Source organism: Osmerus mordax, chromosome 6, assembly GCF_038355195.1.
Source record: "Osmerus mordax isolate fOsmMor3 chromosome 6, fOsmMor3.pri, whole genome shotgun sequence".
In the NCBI taxonomy this organism is placed as follows: Eukaryota; Metazoa; Chordata; class Actinopteri; order Osmeriformes; family Osmeridae; genus Osmerus; species Osmerus mordax.
The window spans coordinates 17,343,245-17,365,524 of NC_090055.1; the positions used below are offsets into that span (position 1 = coordinate 17,343,245).

At 48.3% G+C, this 22,280-nt stretch overlaps 1 protein-coding gene across 2 annotated transcripts; it reads right to left on the reverse strand.

Moving 5' to 3' along the window:
* Positions 1 to 139: 139 nt before the first annotated feature.
* LOC136944688 (rap guanine nucleotide exchange factor 5-like) lies at positions 140 to 22,046 on the reverse strand. 2 transcript variants are annotated; one of them, XM_067238545.1, is made up of 18 exons: positions 21,747 to 22,046; positions 15,869 to 16,008; positions 15,004 to 15,134; positions 8,499 to 8,577; positions 8,017 to 8,161; positions 7,804 to 7,901; positions 5,705 to 5,735; positions 5,433 to 5,511; positions 4,931 to 5,080; positions 4,281 to 4,378; positions 3,917 to 4,039; positions 3,416 to 3,594; positions 3,062 to 3,152; positions 2,866 to 2,916; positions 2,521 to 2,608; positions 2,329 to 2,393; positions 2,170 to 2,224; positions 140 to 1,784 (listed from the first exon to the last, which is right to left on the reverse strand). In XM_067238545.1, exons 1-18 carry the CDS (start codon positions 21,927 to 21,929, stop codon positions 1,666 to 1,668), a joined length of 1,905 nt encoding a protein of 634 aa, XP_067094646.1. In that variant the 5' UTR covers positions 21,930 to 22,046; the 3' UTR covers positions 140 to 1,665. The 2 variants fall into 2 exon arrangements, with proteins under 2 accessions (XP_067094646.1, XP_067094647.1); XM_067238546.1 differs by lacking the exons at positions 15,869 to 16,008; positions 21,747 to 22,046 and having other exon boundaries at positions 15,004 to 15,442.
* Positions 22,047 to 22,280: the final 234 nt, after the last annotated feature.

The following is a 22,280-nucleotide window of genomic DNA, read 5'->3' on the forward strand; positions in this document are numbered from 1 at the left end:
AGAAACATTAAGGTAATGATCAAGCATTGGACTCCAGATTGATTCAGAAAATAAATAAAATATAAACATTTGGTTAATCATAATGTATAAACTTTTCCCAAATTCATTAAAGGTGGAGCAGGCTGAGAAAAGCAAAGACTTACTTACTTGTATTGCTTTATTGCTAAACAAAGTCGAATTTCTGGCATAGTAGAGTCAAAAACAATCTGAGTTGTTTACAAAGAATGGTTTATTACATGCACATTTGGCTTGGTGGTCTATCCACGGCTTTGCCATGTCATGCAGACCTATGTAAACAGTGGCAGATAAAACAAACCTGAAACTGAAAAATAGGTCAGCCAACAGAACAAATAAATAAGTCTGGAATTAATAAATATTTCCAAGTCCAAGCAGCAAATGCACAGCATATGTACAGTATGGGGAATCCACCGGATGGTTCTTCACCACACACACTTCCACAGATCTGGGCCACGGGATGGGAAAACTGGTGCTTCAAAAGGACAGCTAAAACATCATAGTCTTTCTCCTTGAAAACCTGACCCACGCACACACAGAGGTCGAAAAGGATTCTGGGAATTAGATGCAATGAGTACAGAACACTTCATCAAACTTGAGGGCGGCCATTTTAATTTGTAGTCTGACGGTGAGAGTCAATACTGGACAACAATTTCTACACTTTAACCACAATCGTGTTCAACATAAAATGTTGTCCACAGTTCCAGTCCTGAACTTAATTTCTTTCTTTTTTTTATGGGTGCTGCTATTGCTTTTGCTATATAATGACAAATACAGAGAAGTCCTGGTTTAAAGGCTACTGTCGACTGTCTCAGTTCAACTCCTCCTGATTGTCCACAGCTAAAGGTAACATAGACTAACTCACCACGTCTAGCAGATCTAAAACAAAACACGTTTGGAATTATATTTGGCACTGCCATTTGGGTGACTGATTACAATCAAGGAAAACACGCTCTCACAAGCAAGAACCAACACAGGCACACACACAGGCACACCCACAGACACACACACAGGCACACACACAGACACACATGCGCACAGTATCCTGTCATAAGGGCATTTATAAATCATTGCACTCATTTAGTTTAGGCGGTAGTTATGCTCTTGTTTATGCTAAAAATAATGCACACATTTGCATTTGACAAAAACATCCTCTTATACAGGTGATTAATATAAAAATGTACGATGCACTGTAACTTAAAACAACCTTCTCAGTGTCTGTTTATCTTCAGTTCATTTCAGAGCCTCTACGGTTACAGTAAACACACTGTTGTGTATGAATTTTTCAGATTCCCACGAGTGCGAACTTCTCACTTCATCTGTACAAGTGTAATGGTCATAATTGTAGCAGGTGAATTGCTGAATTGTGAATGATTGAAGTCCTTTGGATATCTGTGGATGGATCTCCGCCATTGTCAGTTCTGCCATCTCACTCTCATATGAATTTACCTCTGGTCTACAAAGCATGTTGGCTTGACCGACTGCAGTTCTCTGACTCCCTCTAGTGTCTGCTTGGTGTCCTGCGGGTGCCCGGTTGATGTCCTTGGTTGCTGAGGAGAGATCTGGGTGGGAGGGCGGTGGTTGTTCCTTGGCAGTCTGACTGAGATGGAGGGTCTGGAGCAGGTGGGGTGGGGTGGGGGGGACTCCTGTCTACGCTCGGGGCTCCAGCCTATGGGACAGCTCGAACAGGGTCTGCTGATTGTCAATAACGTGAAGGTAGTCCACATAGTCCCTCACCTCTGGGCTGCTCTTCTGGGTAATACCGTTTCCTGGAATGACAGAGAGGGCATACGTCAGCAACTTTTTTTTTGCTCCAGGTAGTCAACATTTGTGAAAGGCGATCGCCGTTATTGCACTGCGCTCACTACTTGTCAGTGAATGGTCACCATAGGGACCTTTCCACACCTAAAGTGTCTATGTGCCGTAACATATAATTACTACATTGATCTGGAAACTGTTATACAGCACAGTACAGTCTATAGACACACAACATTGACTGCACTATCACCAGTCTGACTCTTATCGAGTCCGACCAAGGCCATCAACACAGTAAAAGACCTCTGGGCCTCCCAAAGCACAAGAAATGTCTGACATGAAAGACAGAGCTTCAATATTGATGCTCCAGCTTCGTGATGAAGTCGGCTGTTTACCCACCCAATGGATCCTCCTGGCAAAGGCGAATGAGTCGCACTGTGTCTGCTATCATGTGCTGTGTGAGGGAGACAAGAGGAACCCACAGGAAACTGTGTTAAGGGCTTCACGGTGAAACAAGAAGAAACAAAGATGTTGCTCGGTCGTTTTCATGGCGCTCACCAGCTTCTCAAAGTTGACCAGGTTGTCGTGAAAGGTTTTGTTGCCCTCGTGTATAAACGTTATATCTAGAGAAATAGAAGAGAACAATGTTTGTGTGTCGGGGGGGAGAAAAAACACCTTATCTCAGCGTTCTGGGGATTCGCTAGACGCGATGACAGGGAGTGATGCAAGCCGGGTTTATCTTCAGCATACCTTTCAGTAGCAGCGGAAGAAATGGGATCTTGGGCGCCTTCATCTTCTTAAACGCTTCCCTGTAGGCCTTGTGGTTGAGAGAGGGATCCTGTGAAGACATGTTGAGGCTGAGGGAGATTCGAGTCTTCGGGGAGCGACGTGTGAACTACAGATCACTTTACAAACACAGCAACATCTTTTGTCTGGGTCCCCCGATGCCAGTGCTAACCACGATCCTCACGCTTGCTGCTTTTATTAGCTTGCCCGTGATAACATGTTTAGAATGGCCCGATGATGTAATGGTCCGGGGCTACGGTATGCGATGGTTCATTAATGTTCAAGTGCAATCAGAGAAGGGAAACCTACTGTCAACGTCTCCAGCTCTGTAAACAGTTTTTTGAATTTTCCCGGAACTTTCTGATAGAGAAAAAAATAGAAAGGTTTGACAGTTAATGAGGAAACTGGAGGATTTTAAACCGCAGGGCTTCACACACACAAACACACACCTTGATCCTTGATTAATTCTTCCAGACGAAACAAATCATAAGAAGCCAGTCCTCACCTCCCATGTGTGACTGAGACGGCTAACCGCTGCAGCGTTCAGGCCCATGATGATGGCAAAGAAACAGTTGAGGTTCCTTTGTGCCTTGCAACTAGCGGATGGGAAACACAGAATGACCCATTCATTCAGTAAACAGCAGTATCCCACACTGTACCACCAATCACTGTTTAATCAAAATGTTACGTCATAGATTCACCACAGGAGGGGGCAAGCACGCCAAACACTACCAAAACGCTTGGAGGCCATTGCAAATAGTTGACCAACCACTAAGATGACAGTAAGGCTATCAAAGATAACGGTTTACAATGAGGCGTGAAGACGTATTGGTCCAGGACATAAAAAGAGGGTTCTCACTGGGCGGCAATCTTGATGAACTTCTTAATGAGCTGGACACGTTTGCAGAGCGTTGGACAAAGGAGCACTTCAGTTATCACCCATAGCTGAACCTCGTCGCAGCGCCGCAATAGCAGCTCCAGCGCCGTCGTGTGGCCACGGCTGGCATGGCGGCTGAATGTGAAGTACACCAACTCTTGCTGGAAGCCAAACAAGAAGAGGAGTCAGGTGGCTGAGCGGTTAGGGAATCGGGCTAGTAATCTGAAGGTTTCCAGTTTGATTCCTGGCTGTGGGGGGAATGCTGCCTCGGGGGGAATGTCCCTGTACTTACTGTAAGTCGCTCAGGATAAGAGCGACTGCTAAATGTAAGACATATCTGTTGGTTTCAGACAGTATACACTATGCTCCTATAGTACAGAACCATTTCAATGACATTCCCTCCCTTTTTCTCTGACGCAGGAGGGCAGAGATGGACTCACATCCCATAATAGCAAACATCAGGTGTTGCCTGGCAGAACTGACCTCGTGTATGGCGCTGAAGACGCTCCAGTCGAAGTTGGTGAGAGCCACGGTCACATCCCACGTGTTCATGCTCAACACGCGAGCCGAACGCAGCTGCAGTTCGGCATTATCTGTGAAGGGGTTCTGAAACCACACGCCAGTCACTGAGATGGTGCGTGTACGCACGGCTGGACACATCATTTATTTTGACAAGTCTGTGATCTGCTCCAAAAGTCCGGTTTGTTTCAAATGTATTTGCCAATGGTGACAAGTAGAGGTACATTGGAATGATTGGTTCTTCTCCTTTGGACAGTTCTAGCAGTCTAACCCATGTCCTACTGGCTGTTACACGGCAGGATGTGATGGGTGTAGTTGGTATTCCTACCATGATTTCACTCAGGTCCTTTCTGCACACGTGCAGCCTCCCCACAGCGGTCAGCGAATCAGAGTAGACCCTGTCCTGGGGCTGTAGGAGGAGCTTCCCTGCAGAGGAGGAATGTCACACACAGCGCCACACCGTTAGAAATGTGTATCCCAGCATGTTTACCTTCTATGTGCTGCAGATGAAACGCTGCCTTGTGTGTCACACTGCACTGATACAGTCGCTCACCAAGATGGCCAAAAACAGAATTTTACACCGTCTGTACTTAAGTCTCTATTTGTGCATTGCTTTGGTGAAAAGCTTCTGCTAAATGATTAAAATAGCAAAGGAAGTCAACATAAAGGATCTGTGTCTGCTCTGTCATCATATAATGTAGAATTTCACTGGTGTTTGGGTCACCCAGAATTTACATTTAGTCATTTAGCAGACGCTCTTATCCAGAGCAACTTACAGTAAGTACAGGGACATTCTCCCCGAGGCAAGTAGGGTGAAGTGCCTTGCCCAAGGACACAATGTCATTTGGCACTGCTGGGAAACAAACTGGCAACCCTCTGATTAATAGCCCGATTCCCTAACCGCTCAGCCATCTGACCCCTAATGGAGGTTCTAAAGCAGTGCTGTAGTTTGCGACTGAGTGAGGTGGCAGGGTGTACCTCCAGGGTAGGTGACTGCCACCAGGACCAGGTCTCCCAGAGGAACATCCAGCCTCTCAGCCAGGCTCTGCAGCAGCTCCCTGGCCACCACCCCAGCAGCGGTCCTCACACTCAGGTACGAGTCCATGGTCACGTACACATGACACAGCACTGGCCAGGGAGAGAGAGAGAGAGAGACACACTGTAGCACTGACGCGTGCCGTGGAGGTCGGCTGCGGTTAAAAGTATCTCAGAGGGAGAGGAAAGAGGGAAACGTCGAAGAATGGGCGAGATGTCCTGGTGAAACGACGGAGGTGAGTTATGTGAGGTGTTGGGGCGTTCATTGTTCCGAATCATTTCATTCTTCCCTCAAGGATTCCGATAGTTCCTGCAGCTGTAACCGATAGCGCATGGAATGTCGCGCGCAGTACGTCACCACGCTCAAACTCGGGGGTGGGGGTGGGGGGGGAACAAAAGCGAGCTGGGTGGAAGGCGTGAAGAAAGACGTGGTCTGACGACTCACCTTCCTTGGTCTCCTTTTGTGTCCCTCTCGTCTGTGCCCCGTTTTCTCGAAGGCTCAGCTGGTGGGAAAGTGGCTTGGTCTGCGTGGAAGAAAGCACACACATTCACATGAGCTGAGAGCATTCTCTCCTTCTCTCCAGGACTCTGAAGTGAGGACTATACCAGGAAATGCGAGGACAATAGTCCTGTTGTCCTAACGACATACACCACTAAAAACCAGGAGGCTTAACGTCTTTAAATGTCTTCCAGCTCATTTAGGCGTGTTGCTCTTACCTTTCTGTGTAGTGAATATTCATCCACTGTGCTGTAGAGAAAAATGAAAACAAAAATGATAATTACCCACCAGCTATAAGGGCTGAACAACACATGCTGTGGATTGAATGTGTTTGTTAGATACACCCCAAGGACAGTCCTCCTGGGCTACATAAGGTAACACACTGCTCTGCAAGGCAAACAACAACACCGTCCACATGACGTATAGGTCAAGGAGGACGCGAAACGAATAAAACATGCTCTCTTCCCCATAAGTCTTCTCCGTGATGAAAACCGCTGTGTCAAGCAGAGTTTAGAGTGATGCGCAGATATGAGACGTGCCCGCGGTGTCTCCTCGGCTAATCACCCTGCTCTCATCAGCCAGGGCTGTTCTGGGTGATGGATGGGAGCAAGTGCATTACCGTCCCACTGATCCCACTGATCTCCACATCACAATAGGCCCTCTGGCACTCAGCCTAACCTGAGGGTTCCCCTCCCCGGGCCAGAGGACCGCTCACTCACTAATGAAAAACCTGAGTTGCCGCCACCACCTTGACATGGTCTGATCTGTTTCTCCCCAGCCAAACGCAGGGCATGACCGGGTGGCTTCTGTGAGCACAGGGCTGGATGGCTGGAGGGAGGATGAGAGGGAGAGAGGAAGGAAGGAAGAAAGAGGAGGGATTGGCGGAAAAAAAGAGATGAGAAGGGACGTGTCTGACGGGGGATTCTGTGTCCCTGTTGGCGCCACCACAAGGTTTCAAAGACCTCACGCAGCCTCTGTGGTTCTATTCTCCCATCGTAGTCCTCTCGGGCCACATGTCCGATCGCCGGGAATCGACGGAGTTGGATGGGAGCAAGAGGGCTCCGAGGGGTTAATGACTCCTGAACGTCCTCTCAGTAAAGAGGATCCATTTAGCCCGGCCTGGCAGCAGTCTCCCCCCTCCCTCCCCCCTCCCCCCTCCCCACCCCCCCTGGCACACACACACACACACGCACACACACACTCCCCCCCCCCCCCCATCCTCCTAGCGCTCTGCCCTGGCCTGCCCGGGTCTGGCTGGGGAGTGGAGGTCGTAAATAGCGCGGCTGTCTGTTTGTTGACACCCACACGGCCTGCCACAGCTGAGGGGAGTGGGTGTCGTGGAAGTGTCGGCCACGGGGGGCTTAAGATGAATAAAGCGTCCCCAGACAATGACGCCGCTGTCGGGTGGAATTATCTGCTCGGCTCCTTAATGGGCATCGGGTCAGGGGACCCCCTGGGTGCATGCCCTGATTGGACGGTGGTAAGAGGAAGGGGAGGGGAGACAGGGGAGAGGCGGCGTGTGTTTGAGACGATTTGACAGAAGGTGGCGGGTTGTTTACACTTGCGGGGTCAAAGTTCAAGGCAGGGCTTATCTTTATTAAGCCTTTATTCAACTAGAAAGCACTGTTGACACGTTGTATCTCATCTATCATCACAGGGGCTGACTGGCTCAGAGGGGGGCAGAACAACAACTCCCAGCATGCAGCTCGGCATTTACAAAACCCCATCTGTGTGGGTGGTCACAATTTCAATGGTTTCTTGGTAAACAGGGAAGGGATTTTTCATGCCATTGACAAGAAAGGAGCGACTTTTCTCCTGCAGGACATCTTGTCACGTATCTCCCACTCCTGAAACACTTCGTATCCCCCAGACTCCCGACGCAGTGACAAGGGAACTTAGTGACAATGACCTTTATGTTCTACACAACACACCCCAACACAACCCAGCACATAGCCATCACTCTTCATATGTGAATGGATCCATTGACATAACAGAGCTCCTAAAAACAGCCCGTCTGCAGTACTGTATGTTTCCATCAGCAGCTGTCTTAGGGAGCAGGGGTCAGACAAGGCTGTCTTCTTTGTGCTCATACTGAAGGGCCATCTAATCAACATTCATCAGTGACTTCTGAGCCGCTGTATATTTAATCAGTGTTTTGATTCAAAAGTCACATTTCCTGTTTACAACATGGTAGCTTCTGAGAGACACTTCTGAGACATAAACAGGCCATATATTATTCATGTACCACATAAAACATTCTACGTCGCGTTCCCGATGACATAGATAGAGTCAATCTAGACATCAGGACCTTACTTACTGTCTGCGATGGAGGCGGAGGAGTTTCTGTAGATCTCTCAGATCCTTCTCCAGGCTTGGGTACTCATATAGGTCATCCAGCACGTAGCGATACAGGCTCTGAAAATCACACGTCAGCCCTCATTTAGAATCCCTCGCTCGCCCCAATCACGCCATCGCAACGGCGTCTATCGAGGTCATTTCCTGCCCCCCCCCCCCACACACACACACACACCTTCATGAAGAGCTTGACATGCTCGTCCTCTCGCAGGAAGTCCCTGTAGAGCGTGGTCCACTGTGACACCAGGTGCAAGACTCTGCGCTTCCTGGCCAGAGCCTCCTTCCCGTCCTCCTTGCTCCGGTATCTCTTACAACAATAGGTGGAGCGCAGGAGTTAAGGAGCCAACCGATAGGGCGGGTGTCTGTTTGTGGACCAGCCTCAGACTGCATGCTGTGGAGACAGCTCAAGGGTGTTTGTCTGAGGAAGGATGTGGCGTAAAGGGTGTTTGGATTCAAACTAGGTTCCAAACGTATTTGTGTTTCGAAAACTAGAGATTTGTAAGACGTGGGACTGTTTTAGGGTTGGCAGGGTGGTTATTGTGACGTCATCCATGCTGTGAAACTTCCCTTGTGTTATTAGGATCTGTGTAGACATGCTGTAGGTCATGTGTGCTGGGGGTAGTGGTGTGGGTCTGTGTGGGGTACATGGAAGGATATTGTCCCAGTAGAGCCTGACACAGGTCAGTAGTTGACATAAACACCAGGTAGGTCAACAGGAAGTCATCCAACAGGCTTCCTGAAAAACAAGACACTGATCATCATAGCAGTCCAAAAGGATAGCAACACTTTCATCCTTGACAGTAATACTGTAATATCAAACACTTGTGAAATAGTATCATCTACAGAAAGACTGTTCCAAAAGTCCTTGACCTTGGTTCTGTGTTTCAATCCCAGAAAATGTTATCAGTGATTTTCACCTTCCCTGGGTCAATGATATCCTTCTTCTTTTCATACATTAATCTGAGCCCTCCCACAGTATGCTAGCATTAGCAACTACCCCATCAATCACCCCTCCTACACATTCATACACACTGTAGCCGGTACCAGACAGGACACATAGCACCACCTCTTTATGGTCCTACATGACTCTGGAGAGCACAGATGCTAATTTATTTATTTTGACCTTGAAAAACACGATGGATGTTTTTTAATCTCTAGAATGTGAACGGATGTCCTAATGTCATCAGTAAATGTTCTCCGTCAAGACTGCTGCTGGCACCAACCTGGCAACCATGTGAACAGTGAAGAATAAGAATAAGAATCCTGTTGTTATAAAGTAAACTGCAGGGTCTACCGTACCAAGTTTTAATGAAGGATATGAGCTCTGAGACACCACGCTTGCAGCTTTCCAGTAAATCAATATGCAAAGTGTGTATGCCTCCAAAAAATGTCCTCAATGCAAAGTGATTTTTAATTAGATGAGGGAGACAGGCTTCACCCAGTAAAATATATTAGGCTCATCAATTACATTTACATTTACATTTAGTCATTTAGCAGACGCTCTTGTCCAGAGCGACTTACAGTAAGTACAGGGACATTCCCCCGAGGCAAGTAGGGTGAAGTGCCTTGCCCAAGGACACAACGTCAGTTGGCATGACCGGGAATCGAACTGGCAACCCTCGGATTACTAGCCCGATTCCCTCACCGCTCAGCCACCTGACTCAATTACCGAGATGTCCTGCTTACACGATAGAAAAAACAACTCCAAAACAGACACTTCATCACTGTTGAGCCCAGGAGGGAGGGTGTGCTGGGACAGTACCTAGATGACATTCTTCTATACCTTGATTCTTCTTTACACCCCTATGTAGAGGCAGCTTGTCTGTCACCAACCAGTATCACCAGGCATTCAGGCCACAGTAAAGAAACAGCAGAAACTTCAGGTCAAATATAATGATTGAAATCCCCGAGATGAGAACTGTGAGGGTTCTTGCTCTACAGAGGACTGTCACTGACCACTGGAGCATTAAAGGAATGAGAGACGGTCAGTTGGGGGCCGATTGACCTTTTGAGCCCCGGCCCTGACCCCCGGGTCGGCTCATCATCATCCTGGGTCTCTCAGGTAATGATTCTCATGGTACCAATGATGATCGTTCTCCTTTAATATCCTCCCTGGGCACTTCACCTTCACTGTGGTCTTCTGTACGGCCATCTGCAACCTCTGTGATAGATTCTCGAATGCTCTCCTTTGCCAGGTGTATCGGCGGAGATAAGCCAATAACACTGTCAACATGCCGTTTGGCTCACACTGACTTCAGATGCAGAGAATGCTTCCTATCGAATTATCTTTTATAAGCTCAGTGGCGGTCCGATGTTTGCCTAGCATGGTATTAATGTGTTTATCATCATGGCTGGTCAGTATGACCTTGCATGGAACATTTCCAAGGGTACAGGAAATCGCATCCTTGATATGTTTTGATTCTATTATCTCTTTCATATTGCTTTGAAGCTGATCTAATAAAGTAAACTGTCAATGTGTAAATTCAATTTCTTTAGCTTTGGCTGTTTGACGCTGTGAAGGCAAGCCTCGGGCTATGAACATCCCAGTTCCAGTAAAGGAACATGAAAACTTTTTGGGGAAGATTTGTCCGCTACTTTTTGTCAATGACATTACTGTAAGAAGTTAGGAGTTCATATAACTTTCCTTACTCGTCAGTACTCCTTGGATGGTGATTGCTCATAATATTGCTCAGAAAACATTTGTACATGAGTGCTTTGGGCGAGTTGACGTTCTCTGTGGTCTCTCCAGTGCTCCTCTTACTATATGCAAGTCATGGACAGAGAGAGTGAGGAAGTGTGCGAGAGAGAGGAAGTGATGTAAAGGGGGAGAGTGATAGAGAGAAAAATAAAAAAGAAAGATGAAGATAGTGAGGTAGAGGTGGAGAAAGGAGAGAGTACTAAAGAGAAAGAGAGAGAAGGGGAGGGAAAGAGAGAGGGAGATAAATAAAGATAGAGAGAGAGAGGACATGATGGAGAGACGGAAAGCAATAGAGAGAGAGAGAGAGAGAGAGAGAGAGAGAGAGAGAGAGAGAGAGAGAGAGAGAGAGAAAGAAGAAGTGATGGAGAGACAGAGAGCAATAAAGAGAGAGGGAGAGTGAAAAGGAGATGCCTGGCCAAAGCTCTACAAATCCTATTAGGGACAACCTCTTCCCCAGCTCTCTGGAAGCGTGTCTCACATCCAGTATTGTAAATTTCCCCCTTTAATTTCACACTTACTTCCCAAGGCTTTGTATGCGTTCTGCTTCGCCGACCTCCCTCTCATCATTATGTTAATCCACAGTGTGCAGCTGTAGACACATCACTGGCTGCCTCATAGACACCAACACACACTCACACATTCAACACACACTACTGTACAGTACACACTAGCAAAGCACAAAACCCATTAACACATGAACAAGAACTTTAAAAAATGCACCTAAGAACACGGGCATGCACACATACACGCAACCAATGCACACCCACACACACACACACACACACACACATACACCCTTACACTCATACACACACTCCATAAACAGCATTAAGAAGATCTTTTTGTGCCACGTTTTAATAATGTCTGATGTCTGTTCTATCCAGATAACCCTGACCCAAACCAGCCTTAGGATGGACCAGGAACACACACTCCTTAAGCTGCAAGCTACCAAGTAAAAAAAAACTCAATGAATATTTCATCATCACAAAGTCCTAGAGGATTTGTAGATTTATTTTTCCAGTACACCAAGAAAAACTCATCAACACCACCACACACTCAATCCAAAACTGCAAAATAAAATTGCACCATGTTTTTTTGAGCTTCAGCTCAAATCAAAACACCAAATACAAATGAAATGGAAATAAAAAATATTCAACTTCTCTGGAGTACCATTAACAGTTTCCTCCGAGCAGCTGTGCTGAGTTAGCCTGAATGGTCTGTTGGGTGTTTGAGGAGACTAAAAGTCCTGTATATGTACACGCTGAGCTGTGTAGTGTTCTATGATCCCTTCCTGCCCTGCCTAACAAAGACCCTCCCCTGCCCTCAAGCTGCCGTACACTTATACAGCCCTGTGTCTGAGAGTACAGTCTGTGGCTGAGCTTCTATTATAATGAGTCTCATTAACGAGCGAGACTCTGCTTTCTAAGTCTCTTTGTCGTGGGTCGTCCGCACCCCCACCATCCCCCCCCCTCCCCCCGCCTGCAGCTCCTGACCCCCTGCGGTTACTGGAGAGACTAGACTGGGAGGATGAGCTGACGACAGCATTCATGTCTTTATTTGAATATAAAAGGTAATTTTCTTACTCTCCTCAACAGTTGAAAGTATTTGAAATACCTAAATAATACATCTAAAATGATTTCCTTGGGCATGTAATAGAATTGAGTAGTACTCCTATTTTTATTGTGTCTCACAAAGCATGTCTTATGCTGTTTCATACTTCAAACCAAATTTACTTCACCACTACAAGGAGTCCAGAATGGGATTAATTGATCCTGTCCATTAATTGATTGGGCTAGGCATCAACTCATCAGTCAAACTAACCCCTCTTGCATTTCAATCAGCAATCTTCCAATTGATTGGCCTAGAAACCAAACAAGTACTTCTCTTTTGTATGCTGCGGTCCAGTAAATTACATAAAAATATTCAGCAACACACATGATGTAATGTCCTGTAAAGTATTACATCATCTTCTACCAACATGGAAACACCAGCTCTTTGAACAACTGCTTATAAAACACAACAAAAACATTTAGCACCAAAAAAACAGTTTGGCTCAGAACTCAAGTGAAAGTGAAAATCCAATCTTCTTTTGCTGTTAAAATCCCCCCTCACCCCCCCCCCCCCCCAACCCCCTGAAGCATATTTTCCTCTAGGAGTGTGTGTGGTGCTGTGCGTAGTGGGGTAGTGCTCTAGTTTAGATGTGCACAGTGTGCTCTGCCTGGGAGTGCATCCCAGCAGAGGAGGGATCGATCGCATCATGCAGGACCACCGCTTCATAACGCCCAGCTCCCAGAGACCCTCCGTACAGAGGAAGACACAGACTTTGTGGAATGCATACAGAGAGATGGTCTGTACTGTATACTGTAAGCTGAGTGGAGCTCTTACACTCCCTTCTATAAACACCAGCCTGTGGTGTGTTTTTGAAAGTGCCTTCTGGCAGAAATGTCTCCTGCATTCTTTATGTGGTGGCTATAGGGAAACAAAATCCACACAGCTTGCATGGATGTACCGTAGACGATAGAAGAGTATTCATTGATATACAATGAAGCTTAGAGGGATATATTATGCATAAAGTATGTGGAAATGGATGGTACGTGGACTAAGATCCATATCTTAGTCCAAAAAATAAATAAATGACTAAATGTAAATCTTGGACGTCTGCATTGTGGAGGGTTTCACTCACACCGTAAGCAGGTTACAACAAGTTCAGCATACCACTAGGAGGTTTGTTATGGAGATCTTTAAGCCTAACCTCCCAGGTTACTGTCACACTTAGAATTGAGAGAGGTGCAGTTTCAACACTTCGGGATGAACCACAGAGAGAGTGGGAGGGAGGGAAAAAAGAGAGAGAGAGATAGAGACAGAGAGAGAAAGAGAGAGAGGGAGAGACAGGGAGTGGTAGAGGAAGAGGGAGGGAGAGACAGGGAGTGGTAGAGGAAGAGGGCGGGAGAGAGGGAGGGCAAGAAAGATGGAGTGAGAGAGAGAGAGAGAGAGAGGGGGGGGGGAGAAACAGTGACAGAGACAGCCAGGGAGAGAGAGTGATTCAGTTTGGCTCCAGAGTATCTTTGAGTACAGTCAATGCCTCATTGAGACAAAGCTGATTTCCCATCCAAAGCTCCAGCTCCCTGACCCCTGAACATCACTCACTCACCTCTCAGGTTGGCCTATAGCCTGGCCAGGCCTGGCCTGCCCTGCCCTTCCCTGCTACTGTTGTTCCCAGTGGAGGCCTCTGATTCACTGTTTGAATGTTGAGCTAATCCGGAATGATCTATCAAACAGACACTGAGCACCCCTCTGGGAAATAAGTGTGATATTTACGGCATTGGCTATCCCATCAATCAACCAATCAAAAGAATGAAACTGAGAAACTCGTATTTATTGACAGCCTCATTGCTTAAAATTAATTAATCAATTGTGTTTTGCGATATGTTATTTTATTACCAGATGATGGCTGCATACGCATGTGAATTACATTTCTCTCCAATGAAATATTGAAATGGTCAGGTTTCATGTAGGGATTTTCTGATGTGTAAACAGGACATCTGTTGGGATCAAATCTTTACCTCTAGAGACGGTGTTTGGTTCTGCTCACAGTCCCCCCCCCGTCCCCCCGCCCCTCTCAGAAGGAGCAGTGATCTTTGGTCTGGTGGTCTGGGGGTGGGGAGAGGGGGGAGCAGGCAGCATGATGGGAGATCATCTGTGACCACTTCTATCCATCTTACCCCAGGAGACTGATCTCTCTCTCCTCACTCTTTCTCTTTCTTCGCTCTCTCTCTTTCTCTGGTGTCTCTCTCTCTCTGTCACCACCCTTCCTCCCTCTCTCTGTGTCTTTGTCACCCTCCACCCCCCCACCTTTCCCCAATATCTTTCTCTCTCGCACAGTAGCACGGATCCTCATCTATCCATCTTCAGTAAGAGACACCCTCCGCTCTGCCTTGGCAACAGTGGGCTAATGTATTCATCCACCTCCAGGGTGGAGAGGAAATGTGTTGATGTGTCGTGGCAGCGATGGAACTGAGGAAGTGGTCACAGGTGATCTCCCCCCCCCCCTCCCCCACTCCGCCCCCAACACAGGAACAAGGTCTGTCACTCTCATCTGGTAAACGAGCAGGATAGAGCTACCAGGGGTCTCCAGGGACGACTGCAAGTCATTAGCCCCGTCCCCCTGTCCTCGGGGAACCACTGCACTGTACAATTTACTCTGACTGGGAGAGAGGGGCGGGGGGGGGATTGAGGCAACAAGACAACACACACGTACACAGACACTCACACGCTGATTAATGAGGATGTATCGCTGCACCTCCTCCACATCAACAAACAAACACATCCCTGCTCCCAGAGTCCTCTGTCTCTCTCTCACTCTATCTTACTCTGACTTCCTGACACAGCTGACAAACCATGCAGCCAAACACAAAACAGCCCGTTCAAAGGTTCTGCTATGTTGCATGTGACAGGCGTACTGACCCGTCTCCTTGCGCTGTGTGCTGCTGTGGTCTCGGTCCCGGTCCTGGTCCCGGTCCTGGTCCTGGTCCAGCCTCAGCTCGCTCAGCAGGTGTTCCAGAATCTTCTCAGGGGTCCCAGACACCACCACGTACCTGTCGGACACAGCAGAGTCACTGGACGAGTCCTCCTCCATGGAGGACAGCGAGCGGCTGCTGCTCCACTCCTCCTCCTCCTCCGTCCCCTCCTCGTCGATGTAGCGGAAGTACGGGACGTCGAAAGTGGGCACCGGAGCCACCTCGGCGCGGCCGGGGCCGTCGCTGCAGCTGCAGCTGTCCTCGGAGGCGTCCTCGTCCTCCTCGTCTTCCTCCTGCTGCACCAGGGCGGCGTGCGGCAGCCGGCCCTCGTCGCCGCGCAGGTCCAGGGGCTGCGCCCGAGCGCCCATCCCAGCGCCGTCCCAGCGCCCCCCTCGCTCGCGCCCCGAACTGTCGCCGCGGTTACTGCTGCATCCCCCTCCCTCCCCGCCCCTCTAGCACCCAGCCATCCGTCCACCTGCAGCTGCCGTAGCCCAGGGTCCACTACAGCATATCCTGGTAGCAGACCCAGACTCCTGTGTCCCCCAGCCCCAGAAAGTGCTCCCCAAACCTGGGCTGAGAAGGTGGAAATCTCCCCTCTGTGTGCAGCCAAGCTGCGGTGCTCCGGCTTACAGTTCAGTCACACACACACACGCTCTCTCTCACGATCCATGTAGGTGCGAGAGGATCTGTGTTCTGACGCTGCCACGCGTGTGTGCACGGGAGAAACAGAAGTGGAGAATGACGAGAGATAGTGAGAGAGAGAGAGAGAGAGAGAGAGAGAGAGGGAGGGGAAGTGGAGAGAGAGAGCTTACCTCCTGTCCCTTTCCACTGTTCTCCCTCCTCCCCTCGCTGTTGCAGAGGGGGCTGGCCTCTCTGACGACACTCTCTGAAGAACCAGCACATCCTGGCCACTCTCCCTCAGACTCACGCGGGCAGCCTCGTCACTCTGGGGCTGGAGAGGGAGGGAGGGAGGGAGGGAGAGAGGGAGGGAGAGAGGGAGGGATGTGTGTTATCACCAAGGAGATTCCCTGTCTTTTCCACCACGCACACAAATCACCATTGATTTCCATCACAATGGCTTGTCAAATCCAAACCCACCGCTCCAAAGACCATTTCCATACATCATTATTCCGTTTTTTATTTATCAGGAGACGCCATTCCCAAATTAGTATAAAAAAGCTCATACATATTTTAATTAAGGATTGTACTTTAGAGAGTATTAATTAATCTGTGCTGTCTGACGATGATTTATGTATTTTCAAACGGAAACTTTTGGTTGGCTTGCCTTGATCTCAGAGTGCTGATATAGCAATAAAAAGCCCTGATTTGTAATGACTTGGTGTTGGATTCCCATGAGTAGGTTTTCTGCTTTTGTTAATGGCACCTCTGGGTACTGTTTTTGGGACAATTTCCTAACAAAAGGATAGGCATTGGTGGTGTACAACCACACACACACACACACACACAAACACACACAAACACACACTCACATCAAGTCACACTGTGCTGCAGCCATGTCGCTAAATCACTAGAGTGTTATCAATCTTTCCCAGGCCTCCGGCAGAAGGGAAAAACACTAAACTGGTCATCTCCCTCCCTCCTTTTTTCTTTCTGTAGCTCCCTCACTCTGTCCCTCTCTCTTTCTCCCTCCCTCCCTCCCTCTCTGCCCCCCTTTCTCCCACCCTCTCTCTCTCTTTACCTCTCTCACGTCCTGCCTCCCTCCCTCTGCCTCACTCCCTTCCTCTCTTTCCTCTCCCCTTTTTATCTCTCTCCGGGAGCCAAAGTGCTGCATGCCTCATGCCTCTCCTAATCATTGCTGCACCAGATCATGGGTCAATGACAGCAATTAAAGGCAACATCAGTCCAAACAATTACCACCACAACAACATCACCACGTAATAGCTACTCCCTCTTGACAATGCACACACATAGGTTTGAATGTATTTTAGATAGTGGAACACTGGAATCATTATGGAGTAGACACTCATATCCTAGCTATTGAGCTGAAGGGCAATGAAGATAAATATTCTGTACTCTTTCCCCACACAATCTCAGCTCACAGACAGGCATGCAGGCAGGCAGAAAGATAGACAGACAGACAGACAGACAGACTGACAGACACATAGAGACACAGACCGACAGGATTGCAGAATGATGCCATGCATTCCAAAGTGGGATAATTCACTGTAGGTCTACTGAGGCTATACCTGCGGATATCTATCTCTGGTCCAGTCCATTATGACCTGGTATGGATTCCAAAGAATATCAATATGGTGTCAGTTGAGAGTACAGTAGAGTTTGCATAATATCCCAATTAGTAGTAAACAGAGCAATTGAAATTCAGTTAACCAGTCAATACTGTATGTCTGCATGCAGTTGATTTCATGTTGAACCTCTATTGGTCCTGAAGTGACTAAGAGAACATATAATCCTATATGTTATTGGAGGCAATGATGCAATGCTTGACATGCATGTAGGCTCTGGTGCTGAGTGTCTTTTAATGAAAAGTGCAGCGCGCACACACACACACACACACACACAAACACACAGGTCCTGCCCCTGCCCTCCCTTCAGCCGTAAACACTCTACAGCCATCAGTCAACTCTGGCTTCTGTGCATGCAATTAGGCAAGCAGACAGGCTGGAAGTAGCTGCAGTTTTCTGGTCTAATTGCCTGCTGCACTGAGGCACCCAGGGACCTTCACCACAGCAGGGTTCCTGGCTCACTTCACAACGGATCTGTGATCCGCAACGCACGCTCACACACACACACACACACGAGCACAGACACGTGCTCACGCCCAGAAACACGCGCGCGATCACAAAACACACCCGTGCGCACTTCCTTCCACAGGGCGAAATTGCATGCGCAATCGCGCACACGTATAAGAACGCATACGCAAGCCATGCACATACACACACACACACACAGGAAATGATGGAAGCTGCCCATCGCGCAGCAGACCGCCCCTCCAGTACAGACATTACACAATCACACAGGCCGATCAGGAGCAAGGGATAGCTCAGTGCCCACAGAGAGAACACCATTACTGGGTCCGTGCCTCAGACAGCTGCTCCCAGACTACAGAGACTCAGAACGGGAGACTGGAAGTCTGGATATGCCTTTTCAAATACAACCAAGTATGAAATGCATCATGACGTTACAGTCATCTACATATTCATGATACTACACACACACACACAGGAATGCACGTAGGCACACATGCCAACATGCACACGCACACACACAAAGACACACGCAATGTTTTCTCCTGTCACACAATCTATGACTCCAGGTCAGGGGAGTGGAGGAAGGTAAAGAACAGGATTGTTTCCCAGAATCAGACAACTGCATTTGTCAGCATCCTGTTAGACACATACACACACCCATAAACCTAGAGAACAATCGTTTCGCTAGTGACGACGCTAAAGTGAAAGTTCGCGAGGTGAAAGTGTGTTGACGCTTTGCTCAGATTCTTTGCGGTTGTGGCAGCAACCCCGGCACTGCTGAGAACCAGCCAATGGCTCCTTTCAAGACAACCCTGTTCTGTTATTTGTCCATGTGTCCTACAATCAACAGAGCCGATGTCACGAAGCATGAGCACACCTTCCCAGACTGTCTCTCTACCTCTGGGCTGGTCCGACCCAGGCCAGGCCTCTCCCCACAATGAGTTATTGATCCTGCCTGGACAGCTGCTGGTTGGAGGTTGGAGTTCTCAGTGGTCATTGGAGCCCAGCTAAAACACCTCCTCCTGAAGAGGGGGCTCTAATGAGAGAGGATGTCGGAGATGTTGTGTTTTTCTTCCAGGCTGGGGGTGACCTCCCCACCACACGCAGCCTGGAGAAAACCACCGTTCATCAGCCTCCAGCTCGCCCCTCATCCAGCCAGACAAAACGCTTGACCCTGTGGGCTCTGCTGTCCCTGCTGCCTTCCAGAGGCTCCACGTGGGCTTACGAGATGGCGGTGGTCTGCGTGTTTGTGTGTGAAACAGCTCAAACATGTGAGGTATGGAACACTTGGAGGGGTCTGGAAGATATCAGCTTTCAAAGGCACAGAGAGGAGGAGCAGAAGCAGGTCTGGGTCAGCACCCAGAGAGAGAGAGAGAGAGAGAGAGAGAGAGAGAGAGAGAGAGAGAGTGAGAGTGAGAGTGAGAGTGAGAGTGAGAGAGAGAGAGAGAGAGAGAGAGAGAGAGAGAGAGAGAGAGAGAGAGAGAGAGAGAGAGAGAGAGAGAGAGAGAGAGAGGGAGTGAGAGAGAGAGAGGTATGGATGGGTGGAGAGGGAGGGAGGGAGGGAGAAAGAAGGAGGCAGCCTGGAACAGTGGGGTGAAGAACAACAGAAGCGCAGAAGAAGAGGCCTTGTGACGCAGAAGGGGCTCCGTTGTTATCCCGAGCACATTCATCTAGCATATACACACACACACATTCATCTAGCATATACACACACATACATCTAGCATATATATACACCCACACACAGACACACGCACTCATCTAGCATACACACACACACACGAGCACTTCCAACTTCCAAGTAAGTACATCCCGCAACTCTAGTCTGCAGTGACGTCACAGAAACGGAGACGTCTCCGTGTTGCTGAGTCTGCTAGCTCTTAACCAGAACAGTTAGCAGATTGATAACGCGTGAGAACGCCCCCGACTGCCACTGGCAAGAGCGCTCTTGGAACAAACCTCCGCTACCTCTATCTAACACGAGGAAACAGAGAGCCAGGGGATGTTTATCCGCCAGCAGTGATAACACGCCCTACCTTCTAGAACAACACTGCCTTCTCAGAAAGCAACGCCATATATCATGCTGTGTGCATCACTTGAGCAAGCAGGTCTCAGAACCGTAAACCGTTCAGTTTGATCCAGAAATGCGACTCGGAAGAAAATGGAAAGGCTTTGACCTGCAGGAGCTGTCAGAGATACATGGACACCAGAACCAGGACGACCAATACATAGATACAAACCTATTGAAAATGTATAGAATATTTGTGCATGGAATAACTGTAACTGTTATAGTCGGATGGAAACTACTTTGCAATTCTACAACAATGCCAAATGTAATCTTACAAAGGAATACTTTATAGCTGTTTCTCTTCTCTTCACATTGAGTAGACTTTTCCAGTATGCAGAACCTTCCGAGAAAGCGTATCATATCAAGCCCACTGTTATGCTAGGAGTCAAAACATGGCTTGAGATAACAAGGGCTGTGTAATCCAGCCATACATCTTGGGCCATAGCTGCTCTGACTTCCTTCCTATAGACTCCAGCACCAAACATCAGTACTAGCTGATGTGCTGAGCTGCCATGAGTTTCCAGGGAATGAATGACTTTCCAGGTTCTTGTTTTTGTGTGTAACTCAATGCCTTTGGCTTGTGGGAGGTTCTCTTATCTTGGAGTTGGAGAACGTAGCGAGGGAAAATTCTTGCATTCACACTGAATAAAGGAACCAGTTGTCTAGGACATGTTTTTCAGTTGTTGACAAGGACAGTAACAAAGGCATCAAAGTTCAAAACATAAAACTGCAGCAAATCAGCATTGTACCCATACGAAACTATGTATGGAATGATAATAATAATATGTGACATTCACTAAAAGAGCTCGCTCCATTATTTCTGATGTAAGATATTATCAGGCCTAATGTTGTGGTGGTCAGCAGTAAAGTTCAGTAAAGTTCAGAGCTGCTTCAGTGTTCAGTGGAAAGGTCAGAGACCTAAAGTACTGTAACCCACCCTAGAACCACACAATGTCCTGGCATGAAGGAGAGGGTTCAGGGTCTGGGTTGTGCCTGTGGTAATTGCGTCAGTTCTTCCTGTCATTGTTGATGTACCGTTGAACACAGTCACACAGCTGTCAGGAAGGGAAAACCAAGCCCACAATGAGGTCAGAGAGCCAATCAGAACACCGTTCAACAGCTATTGGCGGGCTTGTTTCAAGAAACAAAATCATTACCTTTCCATTAATGCTAATAAAGCAGTAATTGTAAGTTAATAGTATTGGACTTTTATCAATGACAGGTTAAGGTTGTACAAAGCTTACCTTGATTAAAACCTGATCAGACTGGTCTAAACCAGAAGAATCCCAATGAAAATGAGTCACTTGTTTCTTGGTGCTGCCCAACAGCCTCCCAAACATTGAACAATTATCTTTGTGCTCTGCCCAGTATTACCAGTACCACACTGTCAGACAGTGACAGTACAACCAAGTTAGTCAAGTCTACATGTTCAGATCATTGCCATCCCATGCTGGGGTTTCCACTGTACACAGAATACAATCGACCGAATTAATCTTCAGCCGTGACCGTGGCATCAAACTGCAAGCCGACGATTCCAGACAACAAATTAGCCTGAGTTTGATGAATGGGAGGTTCCAGGGGAAAGAGTGCTGAAAGGCACCATGAATCAACACACAGATGCAGAATCATACGCCCCATGGTTCCTGAAGCTGTACATATACCCTCAGGGACTGTAAATGTGTTGTGACTGAATGAAAGGGAGAAGCAGCCAACGGTGTTAAACGCAGATACCTGACAGAAGGTCTTGACATATCCATAGAGAGTACTGGCTAAAGAGCGGTTTGAACAGCATCCTGAAGGACGTTAACACATGTTACACTGTTACCTTTGAATCCCATACGACACAAGCATTGCTGCTTCGCTCTGAGAACGTGTGGAGTATCTCTCTCTTACCTGGAGTGTCCTTTCAGGGGTCTTGCTGTTGTGACCCTGGAGGAAGCGACAGCCGTCCTTGGCCAGTCTCTGGACCACCTCAAGCCGGGACAGCTCCTCCTTGTCACGGGGGGCACACCCGCCCCCCCCCTGCAGCTCCGGGGACACGGAGAACACGTACCTCAGGCCGCAGTCCCACGACATGGCCACAAATACCTCACCAGCTCAGCCCCAGGGAAGGTGTGCGAAGGAGGCGGGCGGCGCTGGTGTGTGCGTGCGAGCGAGCGAGTGCAGGTGAGTTACGGCCTCCTCTTAGCGAGCCGAAGCGAGATGCTGCAGAAGCGCACCTCCGTGTGGCTGTGTGGCTGTGGTCGGGACGCACGGACGAAAGGCAGAGCACGCTCCAGGTCGTCGCTCCCAGGTTGCGCCGGAGAGAGAGAGTGAGAGCCTTCTTCCCCCTGTGTCCCCTTCCCTTTCACTGTGGGGGGGGGGGTGCAGGGGGTGGGGTGCAGGGGGGTGGGGTGGAGGAGGCTGGATGGGAGGCTGGGAACGCGG